Source organism: Leptodactylus fuscus, chromosome 7 (assembly GCF_031893055.1).
Source record: "Leptodactylus fuscus isolate aLepFus1 chromosome 7, aLepFus1.hap2, whole genome shotgun sequence".
NCBI lineage: Eukaryota > Metazoa > Chordata > Amphibia > Anura > Leptodactylidae > Leptodactylus > Leptodactylus fuscus.
Window position 1 is genome coordinate 141,668,064 of NC_134271.1, and position 13,744 is coordinate 141,681,807.

At 42.5% G+C, this 13,744-nt stretch overlaps 1 protein-coding gene across 1 annotated transcript in view; it reads left to right on the top strand.

Annotated features, from left to right (window-relative positions):
• The first annotated feature begins 3,298 nt into the window (after nucleotides 1–3,298).
• NTRK1 (neurotrophic receptor tyrosine kinase 1) overlaps nucleotides 3,299–13,744 on the top strand; it is a 78,051-nt gene continuing 67,605 nt past the window's right edge. Inside the window, exon 1 of the mRNA XM_075283185.1 lies at nucleotides 3,299–3,639. Coding sequence (XP_075139286.1) covers nucleotides 3,425–3,639 — 215 coding nt within the window. The 5' untranslated portion in view covers nucleotides 3,299–3,424. The remainder of the gene's footprint in view (nucleotides 3,640–13,744) is intronic.

Here is a 13,744-nt window from a genome sequence, read left to right on the forward strand (position 1 = left end):
AAGGGCCAATGCAAGAAAGGTTGGGGCCATTATATTGAATGTATGGCACAGAAGGGGCCATTCTACTGAATGTGAGGGACAGAATATTACATCTTGGGGTACCAGGGTGGCCATTCTACAGAATGTAAGGGCCATTCTAGTAAAGGTTGAGGCCATTCTAATGAATGTGAGGGCCATTATATTATATCTTGGGCTACCATGGGGGCCATTATACTGAACAAGGGGACTATCACATATTTGTACTTGATGCGCCAAAGAAAGCCTTATTTTATTACTATCTATAAGTGACCGCAACTTTTTGGGTACTCAGTTAGGACTTTGCTTGGCAAGGTTGAGAAACAATGCTATGGGCTACGTAGGTAGGACCTCACAAAAATAATGGCCACCACCATCGCTGGACTCGTTGCTTCGCACGTGTTCCGACCATTGCTTACTATATTCTGAAAAACCAAAAAGATTGGACATTGGAAGCAGAAAGGGGACGTAGACCGGCCATGTGTTTTCCATCAGCCCCCTATTCAGGACCATAAATCATTAGAAGACCTGAGATAGGAGACTTACTGTGCAAGGAGCTTCTGGTGCTGGTACATTAAATTAAAGCAGATGAAGAGGCGGCGGGTGGAACTCCCCTGTACCGTGGAGCTGCACTACTTCACAGCATGGTCCTGTCTTATCAATGGGTGGACAAGGAGGTCTGAGCAGTCTTCATCTATTACCCCAGGTCAAGGTGAGCCTGAGCAGTCGGCCTCAATAACGCGGCTTATCGGAGAATTGTTTCATTATAAACCTTTTAAGAAGGAGAAGAAGAGAAAAGCGAAAAGACCTGAGCGTGTTTTCTGGAGATGTGGACCTCCAGGGATCTCAAGATGGCTCAGATATGTAAGAATTGGCCAGGAGCCATGGTCTGAGTTATGACTGACGTTTCTGTAGATATAGACCGAGCACAGAGCTGGATTAAAGGCGGTCGGCGACGCGGATGGGGCCGTTATATCGGGTTACAATGTTTTTCAGAGGAGCGAGATAAAACTAGCCCTGGACGGAGAATACCTAACCTGAGAGATGGAGGGCAAGAAAACAAAAACTTCATCAGATGTGGGAAAAATGTTGGAGTCAGAAATTCCTAATCTGAGAGTCTTCACTGTTGGTGTAAATAGAGGAGAGACTGCAGGGGCTAGGGTGACCCAGGGACAGGTGATTCAGAATGAGATGCAATACCGGGCACAGCCTAAGGCCAAGCGTGGCGCTGTTTCTTGTAGAAAACCGTCATTTTTTTCTATTTTCATGCAACCTCAATAAACTTATATGAATTCCAACCCTCTAACTATGTAAAATCTAAAAGCTGGTGTAGAATGTTCTACCAATGTTTGTCAATCTATGTCCTGGTGAGTACTGGGGACTTGAAGACCCCACTATGTCCAGTATGAGTCCATCACCACTTTCTATACCTGTCACCCACTACTCAATGGCCAGAAGACCTCCTGAACACACGTCTATGGATGCACTTATATGTGCACTGTATGGCGTTATTACGGCAATGTATGTGCGGCAGTATGATGTGAGTGCTATATGGTGGTATTATGTGAGTGCTATATGGAAGTATCATGTGAGTACCATATGGCAGTATCATGTTAGTACTATATGGCAGTATCATGTGAGTACTATATGGCGATATCATGTGAGTACTATATGGCAGTATCATGTGAGAACTATATGGCAGTATCATGTTAGTACTATATGGCAGTATCATGTGAGTACTATATGGCGATATCATGTGAGTACTATATGGCAGTATCATGTGAGAACTATATGGCAGTATCATGTGAGTGCTATATGGCAGTATCATGTGAGTACTATATGGCGATATCATGTGAGTGCTATATGTCAGTATCATGTGAGTACTATATGGCGATATCATGTGAGTGCTATATGGCAGTATCATGTGAGTACTATAAGGAGATATCATGTGAGTGCTATATGGAAGTATCATGTGAGTACTATATGGCAGTATAATGTGAGTACTAAATGGCGGTATCATATGAGTGCTATATGGCGATATCATGTGAGTGTTATGTGGCGATATCATGTGAGTGCTATATAGTGGTATTATGTGAGTGTTATATGGCAATATCACCTAAGTACCATATGGAAGTATCATGTGAATGCTATATGACAGTATGATGTGAGTGATATATGGTGGTATTATATGAGTGCTATATGGCATTATTATGTGAGTGCTATCTGGCAATATCACCTTAGTACTATATGGCAGTATTATGTGAGTGCTATATGGCGGTATTATGAGAGTGCTATATGGCGGTAGTATGTAGCAACAGATCGGGGGGGGGGGGCACACTGCTCCCACTCTGTAATGTAAGTGTAATGTAAACACTGCTTTAACCCCCTCAGGACAGTATCAGCACCACCACATGCCCCAATTCAGCAAACCATAACACATGACAGGGTTAGCTACACCAGTTCTTCAGCTAATATCACACATGACAGACTTAGATACTACACTAGATCTGCAGGCAGTATCACAGATAAGGTTAGATATAACAGCTCAGCGGGGAGTATCACACATGATAGGATTAGATACACCAAATCACCAGGCAGTATTACATATGATATGATTGGTTACACCTGCTCTGGTGGCAGAAACACACACGGTAAGGTTAGATACACATGTTCAGCACACAGTATCACACACGATGGGCTTAGATACACATGTTCAGCATAGAGTAACACACAGGATAGGATTAGATACACCAGTTCAGCAGACAGTATTACACATGATAGGATTAGATACACAGCTTAGTATACAGTATCACACATGATAGGATTAGATACAGCTGCTCAGGAGGTAGTATCACACACGATAAGGTGCGACACATGCTCAACAAACAGTATCACACATGATGGGCTTAGATACGCCAAGTACACAGCACAGCATGCTGAGCTGACAGTATCACACATGACAGGCTTAGATACCCCAGCTCAGAGACTATATTAGGCAGGTATCCCTGACAGTTCCTATTGCCCCCTACCTTTGCCCCCTCTTGCTATGTCTACGCTACATCCCCCTCCTCCCGTCTCCTCCTTCCTTAGGTAAATCCCTCTCTCATTGTTTTCCTCCGTTAATTTCTGCTCAATCCTACAAAAAGTTCCTTCCCCATCCCGGCGAGAAGTGAGGAGGGTCTGCCTGGTGGGGGGCTGAGGGCTAACTATGGTGTGGCCATGGTTGTGCTGTGTGTCCAGGGGAGGATGATGAGAGTTGTGAGCCCCTCCCAGGCTGATGCACTCTCCTGTACTCGGGGCTGATGTCTTAGATGAGCAGCACGAGGAGGGGCAGGAGCATCACTTCACTCCGCTCACAGCCATGATCACCCACCACCAGCACTAGAGTGCTGCTGGGACCTCCTGGAATATGGCAAGTCAACGCTTGGATGCTACCACAGTTGTGGACATGGACCTGCGTCCCACCCCCTGGATCCTGGCCGGACTCATGGTCTTCCTCATGTCGGGTGCCGTGACCTCTTGCCCCGAATACTGCAGGTGTTACGGGACCTTGTTGCAGTGCTTGGAACCCAACACCATCAGCAACATCTCGCTCATGAGAGACGTGGAGAACATCACAGAAGCGTGAGTGCCGCTTTATCTACGTCTTGTCCCGTCCAACCAATAGAGCTAGAAGGAGAAGTTTTCTGCATGAAGTTTTGAGCATGGGAAACAAGTTTGACAAGGGAACCGGGGGTATAGGGACAGATGGGGGAACTGGGGGTATAGAGACAGATGGGGGACCCGGGGAAAGAGAGACAGATGGGGGAACCGGGGATAGAGAGATAGATGGGGGAACCAGGGATAGAGAGACAGATGGGGGTAACGGGGATAGAGAGATAGATGGGGGAACCAGGGATAGAGAGACAGATGGGGGTAACGGGGATAGAGAGATAGATGGGGGAACCAGGGATAGAGAGACAGATGGGGGTAACGGGGATAGAGAGATAGATGGGGGTAACGGGGATAGAGAGATACATGGGGGAACCAGGATACAGAGACAGATGGGGGTAACGGATAGAGAGATAGACTGGGGATCCACGACATAGAGACAAATGGGGGAACCAGGGATATAGAAACAGATGGGGGAATCGGGGATATAGAGACAGATGGCGGAACCGGGATAGAGAGACAGATGGGGGAACCGGGAATATGGAGAGAGTTAGGGGAACAGGGATAAAGAGACAGATGGGGGTAACAGGGGATAGAGAGATAGACTGGGGATCCACAGACATAGAGACAGATGGGGGATCGGGGATATAGAGACAAATGGGGGAACTAGGGATAGAGAGACAAATGGGGAATCGAGAATATAGAGACAGATGGGGGAACCGGGGATATAGAAACAGATGGGGGAGCCGGGGATATAGAGACAGATGGAGGAATCGGGGATATAGAGATAGACGGGGGTAACGGGGATATAGAGATAGACAGGGGAACCAGGAATATAGACAGGTGGGGGGAACTGGGGATATAAACATATGGGGAGAACCAGGGATATAGAGGCAGATAGGGAACCTGGGCTATAGAGACAGTTGGGGGAACCGGGGATATAGAAACAGATAGGGAACCAGGGATATAGAGACAGATGGGGGATATAGAGAAAGATGGGGGAACCGGGGATATAAGAGAGATAGGGGTACTGAGTATATAGAGACAGATGGGGGGATATAGAGACAAGGGTGCGACCCAAAGTCTAAAGCCTAGAAGATTGTCATCGCATAGAATACTGGGAGATGGAGATATAGATAACTGTGTGGATAAAGAGGATCAGTGGGCAGATTAATTACAATAATTATAAGATTTATAGAGCACCAACATATTCCACAGCGCTGTACCAATGTACTATTAGGGAAGTAACAAACTAGTAAAATGACAAATGTTAAAAACTAAGCAAACAAAGAACAAGACAAAAGTAGAGAGGTCACTGCCCAGAGGAGCTTACAATCTAACTGAGGATAGGGATAATGGATAAATACATATGAATAATAGTGTATATGTATATAGTGTATAGAGAGAGAGAGAGAGAGAGAGAGAGAGAGAGAGAGAGAGAGATGATAGATAGATAGATAGATAGATAGATAGATAGATAGATAGATAGATAGATGAGATTAGAAATTAGATAGATGAATAGATAGATACTGATAGTGATAAGAAGAATAGATAATTAGATCAAAAGATTAATAGAATGAGATTTCAACGATAAATAGATGTAAAAAAAAAAAAAAAAAGAAATAGAAAAGAGATAATATTTTGAGCAATATACTAATATATAAATAATTTTACACTTCACTTTAATAAACTTTATTTGTCCGCACTAGTGTGCATAGGTCCTAATATCTATCTATCTATCTATCTATCTATCTATCTATCTATCTATCTCCTATCTATCTATCTATCTATCTATCTATCTATCTATCTCCTATCTATCTATCTATCTATCTATCTATCTAACTCCTAGCTATATATCTATCTATCATCTATCTATCTATCTATCTATCTATCTATCTATCTATCTCCTATCTATCTATCTCCTATCTATCTATCTATCTCCTATCTATCTATCTATCTATCTATCTATCTTCTATCTATCTATCTATCTATCTTCTATCTATCTATCTATCTATCTATCTATCTATATCCTATCTATCTATCTATCTATCTAACTCATATCTATATATCTATCTATCATCTATCTATCTATCTATCTATCTATCTATCTATCTCCTATCTATCTATCTATCTATCTATCTATCTATCTATCTATCTATCTCCTATCTATCTATCTATCTATCTATCTATCTATCTTCTATCTATCTATCTATCTATCTATCTATCTATCTCCTATCTATCTATCTATCTATCTATCTCCTATCTATCTATCTATCTATCTATCTATCTATCTCCTATCTATCTATCTATCTATCTATCTTCTATCTATCTATCTATCTATCTATCTATCTATCTATCTATCTATCTATCATCTATCTATCTATCTCCTATCTATCTATCTATCTATCTATCTATCTCTCTCCTATCTATCTATCTATCTATCTATCTATCTATCTATCTATCTATCTATCTATCTCATATCTATCTATCTATCTATCTATCTATCTATCTATCTATCTATCTATCTCCTATCTATCTATCTATCTATCTATCTATCTATCTATCTATCTATCTATCTCCTATCTATATCTATCTATCTATCTATCTATCTATCTATCTATCTATCTTTCCATCTATACAATTCTCTTTCCTGTACATGTTCTTTCCCTATATAACGCAGATACCGTTTATATTAATAAAGCATTGGCTAATGACTATAAATGTGAAATAATAACATAATAAATTCCTGCAGATTTTAATTGTGTTATGAATAAAATTAAGACATATTTTTATAGAATCCTCCATAGTAAGGATCAGATAATGGTGGTGAATGTTTCTCCTAATGAGTGGATGAGCGCGGCTACCGTGCATGTAATGGCCCCGGCCCCTCTAATGACAATCCTCCCCTGCTGGGCCTGACTTATTAATGGACTGTCTTCAGAGGGAGTTCCGGCACTTGCCCGGTCTGATGGATTGCCCCCTAAGGTGTAGTGTTTGTGTACTAAAGGAACACTTGTAAGGTCCCTACACAACAGTTGGGGACTGAGTAGAAGCAGACACACTAGACTTCAGATGGGTTCAACGATCCAGCTGTGCTTTCCGGAAATATCCGAGGAGATAATGGGGGTTATCCATAGAAGAGGATATATTAAATGTTCTGCGAGCAATAGATCATATTGTGATAACGTGTGTAGCCTTGGTCTCTGGGACAACGCCAAGGTCTCAGAGTTCGGTAACGCACCAACCACCCTTCGGTACATGTGAGATTTTTTATAACTTGGAAACTGTGACACGGTTTTCTTCACTTTTCATAATCCCTGGTGGTCTAGGGTGGTGAAAGGGCAGTTATAACATCCCTGGCTTTCTCGGCTGGTGATAGGGTTAATAATAAAATCCCTGGTGGTCTAGAGTGGTGATAGGCTTAACTCTGTTCACATATATTTTGGAGGAATCTATTGTCATAAATAAAAGGATTTTCATCAGAACCCAGACCTGCAGATAGATAGGTTAGTATCACCGGATCCAGCATATCACCCCAGTCCTGCAGATAGATAGGTTAGTATCACCAGATCCAGCATATCACCCCAGCCCTGCAGATAGATAGGTTAGTATCACCAGATCCAGCATATCACCCCAGCCCTGCAGATAGATAGGTTAGTGTCACCAGAACCAGCATATCACCCCAGCCCTGCAGATAGATAGGTTAGTATCACCAGATCCAGCATATCACCCCAGCCCAGCAGATAGATAGGTTAGTGTCACCAGAACCAGCATATCACCCCAGCCCTGCAGATAGATAGGTTACTGTCACCAGAACCAGCATATCACCCCAGCCCTGCAGATAGATAGGTTAGTGTCACCAGAACCAGCATATCACCCCAGCCCTGCAGATAGATAGGTTACTGTCACCAGAACCAGCATATCACCCCAGCCCTGCAGATAGATAGGTTACTGTCACCAGAACCAGCATATCACCCCAGCCCTGCAGCTATATAGGTTACTGTCACCAGAACCAGCATATCACCCCAGCCCTGCAGATAGATAGGTTAGTGTCACCAGAACCAGTATATCACCCCAGCCCTGCAGATAGATAGGTTACTGTCACCAGATCCAGCATATCACCCCAGCCCTGCAGATAGATAGGTTACTGTCACCAGAACCAGCATATCACCCCAGCCCTGCAGCTATATAGGTTACTGTCACCAGGACCAGCATATCACCTCAGCCCTGCAGATAGATAGGTTACTGTCACCAGAACCAGCATATCACCCCAGCCCTGCAGCTATATAGGTTACTGTCACCAGAACCAGCATATCACCTCAGCCCTGCAGATAGATAGGTTAGTGTCACCAGAACCAGCAGATCACCCCAGCCCTGCAGATAGATAGGTTAGTGTCACCAGAACCAGCATATCACCCCAGCCCTGCAGATAGATAGGTTAGTGTCACCAGAACCAGCATATCACCCCAGCCCTGCAGATAGATAGGTTAGTATCACCAGATCCAGCATATCACCCCAGCCCAGCAGATAGATAGGTTAGTGTCACCAGAACCAGCATATCACCCCAGCCCTGCAGATAGATAGGTTACTGTCACCAGAACCAGCATATCACCCCAGCCCTGCAGATAGATAGGTTAGTGTCACCAGAACCAGCATATCACCCCAGCCCTGCAGATAGATAGGTTACTGTCACCAGAACCAGCATATCACCCCAGCCCTGCAGATAGATAGGTTACTGTCACCAGAACCAGCATATCACCCCAGCCCTGCAGCTATATAGGTTACTGTCACCAGAACCAGCATATCACCCCAGCCCTGCAGATAGATAGGTTAGTGTCACCAGAACCAGTATATCACCCCAGCCCTGCAGATAGATAGGTTACTGTCACCAGATCCAGCATATCACCCCAGCCCTGCAGATAGATAGGTTACTGTCACCAGAACCAGCATATCACCCCAGCCCTGCAGCTATATAGGTTACTGTCACCAGGACCAGCATATCACCTCAGCCCTGCAGATAGATAGGTTACTGTCACCAGAACCAGCATATCACCCCAGCCCTGCAGCTATATAGGTTACTGTCACCAGAACCAGCATATCACCTCAGCCCTGCAGATAGATAGGTTAGTGTCACCAGAACCAGCAGATCACCCCAGCCCTGCAGATAGATAGGTTAGTGTCACCAGAACCAGCATATCACCCAGCCCTGCAGATAGATAGGTTACTGTCACCAGAACCAGCATATCACCCCAGTCCTGCAGATAGATAGGTTAGTGTCACCAGAACCAGCATATTACTCCAGCCCTGCAGATAGATAGGTTAGGGGGCATTCACATGGAGTAACAGCCATACACACCGGCGCTACGGCAGACTGCCGAACACTTCCCATTCACTTCAATGGGAGCGCTCCTCTGGCGTTACTCCGTGTGAATGCCCCCTAAGTCCTACTGTGCCCTAATGCATGACAGTAGGAATGATCCTTGCGCAAAGGTGTGGCACATCCGCAGCAGAAATCCGAGTGTCAGCCTCAGATTTCTGCTGCGAATACTTCTATAATATTAATGGATTCATTTTATACTCCCTGGTGGTCTAGGGTAGTGCAAGGCTTCATTGTAAATGTCCTGGTTGTCTAAGGTGTGAGCGGGTGAATTTTACATTCCCTGGTGGTCTAGGGTAGATAGACATTTCATGGTAAGTTCAATGGCTGTGTAAGATACAACATGGTAAAGTTTATATTTCATGATGGTCTCGGGTAACAATGGAATTTACTATAAATTCTCTGGATGTCTAAGTTGTAAATGGAAGAATATTATATTCTCTGGTGGTCTAGGGTAGCGATAGAGTTCATTGTAAGTTTGCTAGCTGTCTAAGGTGTGAATGGGTGAATTTTATATTCCCTGGTGGTCTAAGGTAGTTATAGAATTCATTGTTGTTTGTGTTGTGAGTGGGTAAAACTGATATATCCTGGTGGTCTAGTGTAGAGATAGAGCTCATTGTAAGTTTGCTAGCTGACTAATCTGTGAATATGTGAATTTTATATTCCCTGGTGGTCTAGAATATAGATTGAGTTCATTGTATACTTTCTGGCTGAGGTATTAATAGGTGAATTCTATATTACCTGGTGGTCTAGGGCAGTGATAGAGTTCACAGTAAATTTTCTGGCTGTGTAATATGTATAAGGGTGAATGTTATATTCCCTGGTGGTCTAGGGCAGTCATAGAGTTCACTGTAAATCCTCTGGCTGTCTAATCTGTATAAGGGTGAATTTTATATTCCCTGGTGGTCTAGGGCAGTGATAGAGTTCACTGTAAATTATCTGGCTGTGTAATCTGTATAAGGGTGAATTTTATATTCCCTGGTGGTCTAGGGCAGTGATAGAGTTCACTGTAAATTCTCTGGCTGTCTAATCTGTATAAGGGTGAATTTTATATTCCCTGGTGGTCTAGGGCAGTGATAGAGTTCACTGTAAATCCTCTGGCTGTGTAATATGTATAAGGGTGAATTTTATATTCCCTGGTGGTCTAGGGCAGTCATAGAGTTCACTGTAAATCCTCTGGCTGTCTAATCTGTATAAGGGTGAATTTTATATTCCCTGGTGGTCTAGGGCAGTGATAGAGTTCACTGTAAATTCTCTGGCTGTGTAATATGTATAAGGGTGAATTTTATATTCCCTGGTGGTCTAGGGCAGTGATAGAGTTCACTGTAAATTATCTGGCTGTGTAATCTGTATAAGGGTGAATTTTATATTCCCTGGTGGTCTAGGGCAGTGATAGAGTTCACTGTAAATTCTCTGGCTGTCTAATCTGTATAAGGGTGAATTTTATATTCCCTGGTGGTCTAGGGCAGTGATAGAGTTCACTGTAAATCCTCTGGCTGTGTAATATGTATAAGGGTGAATTTTATATTCCCTGGTGGTCTAGGGCAGTCATAGAGTTCACTGTAAATCCTCTGGCTGTCTAATCTGTATAAGGGTGAATTTTATATTCCCTGGTGGTCTAGGGCAGTGATAGAGTTCACTGTAAATTCTCTGGCTGTGTAATATGTATAAGGGTGAATTTTATATTCCCTGGTGGTCTAGGGCAGTCATAGAGTTCACTGTAAATCCTCTGGCTGTCTAATCTGTATAAGGGTGAATTTTATATTCCCTGGTGGTCTAGGGCAGTGATAGAGTTCACTGTAAATCCTCTGGCTGTCTAATCTGTATAAGGGTGAATTTTATATTCCCTGGTGGTCTAGGGTAGTGATAGAGTTCACTGTAAATTATCTGGCTGTCTAATCTGTAGAAGGGTGAATTTTATATTCCTTGGTGGTCTAGGGCAGTGATAGAGTTCACTGTAAATTATCTGGCTGTCTAATCTGTAGAAGGGTGAGTTTTATATTCCCTGGTGGTCTAGGGTAGTGATAGAGTTCACTGTACATTATCTGGCTGTCTAATCTGTATAAGGGTGAATTTTATATTCCTTGGTGGTCTAGGGTAGTGATAGAGTTCACTGTAAATTATCTGGCTGTCTAATCTGTAGAAGGGTGAATTTTATATTCCTTGGTGGTCTAGGGCAGTGATAGAGTTCACTGTAAATTATCTGGCTGTCTAATCTGTAGAAGGGTGAGTTTTATATTCCCTGGTGGTCTAGGGTAGTGATAGAGTTCACTGTACATTATCTGGCTGTCTAATCTGTATAAGGGTGAATTTTATATTCCCTGGTGGTCTAGGACAGTGAAAAGGTCAATGGAATTGTTCTTGGGAAACCATTTTTCCCAACTCAGGAGACATTTTCTTTCATTATTCACGGCGTTAGATCCCTTCTTATAATAAATAGACAGTGGTCCTGAGGAGAGGAGACCCCTCTGTGACATCATATACTCTAAAGGGGTTTCCAGGAATAGAAAAATATGGCTGCTTTCTACGACAAGTGGCGCCACACCTGACTAAAGTTTGTGTGTGGTATTGCATCCGAGCTCCATTCAATGGGCCAGAGTTAAGACACTCCACAGAACCTATAGACAGGTGTGGCAATGTTTTGGTAAGACATGGCATGTTGTTCTAATCCTGGACAATTCCTTTAAGACTGTTCAGGACAACAGAAGTGTCAGAGTGTGTGACAGAGTTATACATTTATTTATGTATTTCCAGGAGGAATAACAGAGGGACGCTGTATATATTTCAGGGAATGAAAGTATATACCTACGACTTTTCTTTTCAAGCGTATGCATATAGTTCACCGACCATAATTCGCACGAACACATTCAGACGGTTGTCCGAAGCAGGAAGGGGTTAACCCTCCATTGCACTTCCCAGCAGGGAATGCTTGTGCCGGCCCTGCCCTATGTATGGGCTGTAATGTAGCTGTAAGTCATGTCAGACGACGGCTCTCCGGAGGGAAGAAAATAAACATACAAGAAGTTACCATAACACATCAATGTCAGCGAATAAAGGGGAACCCCAGCGACAGGAAGAGTAGAGGGAGGGGCTTCAGGCTGGGATCTGTCTACTATCCCATAAAAAGACTAGGTCACATTACACAACTGCGGAGCAGGTGAATCCAGTGCCACGCCCAGAAGGTGCATGAGGTGTGCAGGTGCATAGGGAATACTACCTACCCCTACAACAGGGGGCGCCATAACAACCTGCCTACCAAGGCTTATGACCACTAGGATAGTTTAGCAATATTAGTTATACATGGTATAGCAGTGTGTATGTATGGTGGTGATATTTTAAAACTATATGGTAGTATTATATTAGCACTGATAGTATTATTTGAGCATTGCAGGTAGGTATTATTTGAGTGCTGTATGATGTTATTATTTGAATACTGTATGGCGGTATTCATGAAACACTGTATGACGGTGTTGTTTGAGCACGTATGATGGTATTACTGGAGCGCTGTATGGTGGTATTATCTGAGCACTATATGATGATACTAGTGGATCACTGTTCGGTAGTATTAACCATGCACTGTGTGGTAATATTACTAGAGTTCTGTATGGTGGTATTATCTGTGCACTGCATGGTGGTATTATTTGAGCACTGTATGGTGTTATTTGAGCACTGTAAGAAGGTATTATTTGAGCACTGTATGGTGGTATTAGTTGAGCACTGTATGGTGGTATTATTTGAGCAATATATGGTGATGTTATTTGAGCACTGTATGGTGGTATTATTTTGAGCACTGTATGATGGTATTATTTGAGCACTATATAGTGATGTTATTTGAGCACTGCATGGTGGTATTATTTGAGTACTGTATGGTGATATTATTTGAGCACTGTATGATGGTATTATTTGAGCACTGTATGGTGATATTATTTGAGCACTGTATGGTGGTATTATTTGAGCACTGTATGGTGATATTATTTGAGCACTGTATGGTGGTATTATTTGAGCAATATATGGTGATGTTATTTGAGCACTGTATGGTGGTATTATTTTGAGCACTGTATGATGGTATTATTTGAGCACTGTATGGTGATATTATTTGAGCACTGTATGGTGGTATTATTTGAGCAATATATGGTGATGTTATTTGAGCACTGTATGGTGGTATTATTTTGAGCACTGTATGATGGTATTATTTGAGCACTGTATGTTGGTATTATTTGAGCACTGTATGGTGGTATTATTTTGAGCACTATATGATGATATTATTTGAGCACTGTATGGTGGTATTATTTGAGCACTATATGGTAATGTTATTTGAGCACTGTATGGTGGTATTATTTGAGCACTGTATGATGGTATTATTTGAGCACTGTATGGTGGTATTATTTGAGCACTGTATGATGGTATTATTTGAGCACTGTATGGTGGTATTTGAGCACTGTAGGGTGGTATAATTTTGAGCACTGTATGATGGTATTATTTGAGCACTATATGGTGGTATTATTTGAGCACTGCATGGTGGTATTATTTGAACACTGTATGAAGGTATTATTTGAGCACTGTATGTTGGTATTATTTGAGCACTGTATGGTGGTATTATTTGAGTACTGTATGATGGTATTATTTGAGCACTGTATGATGGTATTATTTGAGCACTGTATGGTGATGTTATTTGAGCACTGTATGATGGTATCATTTGAG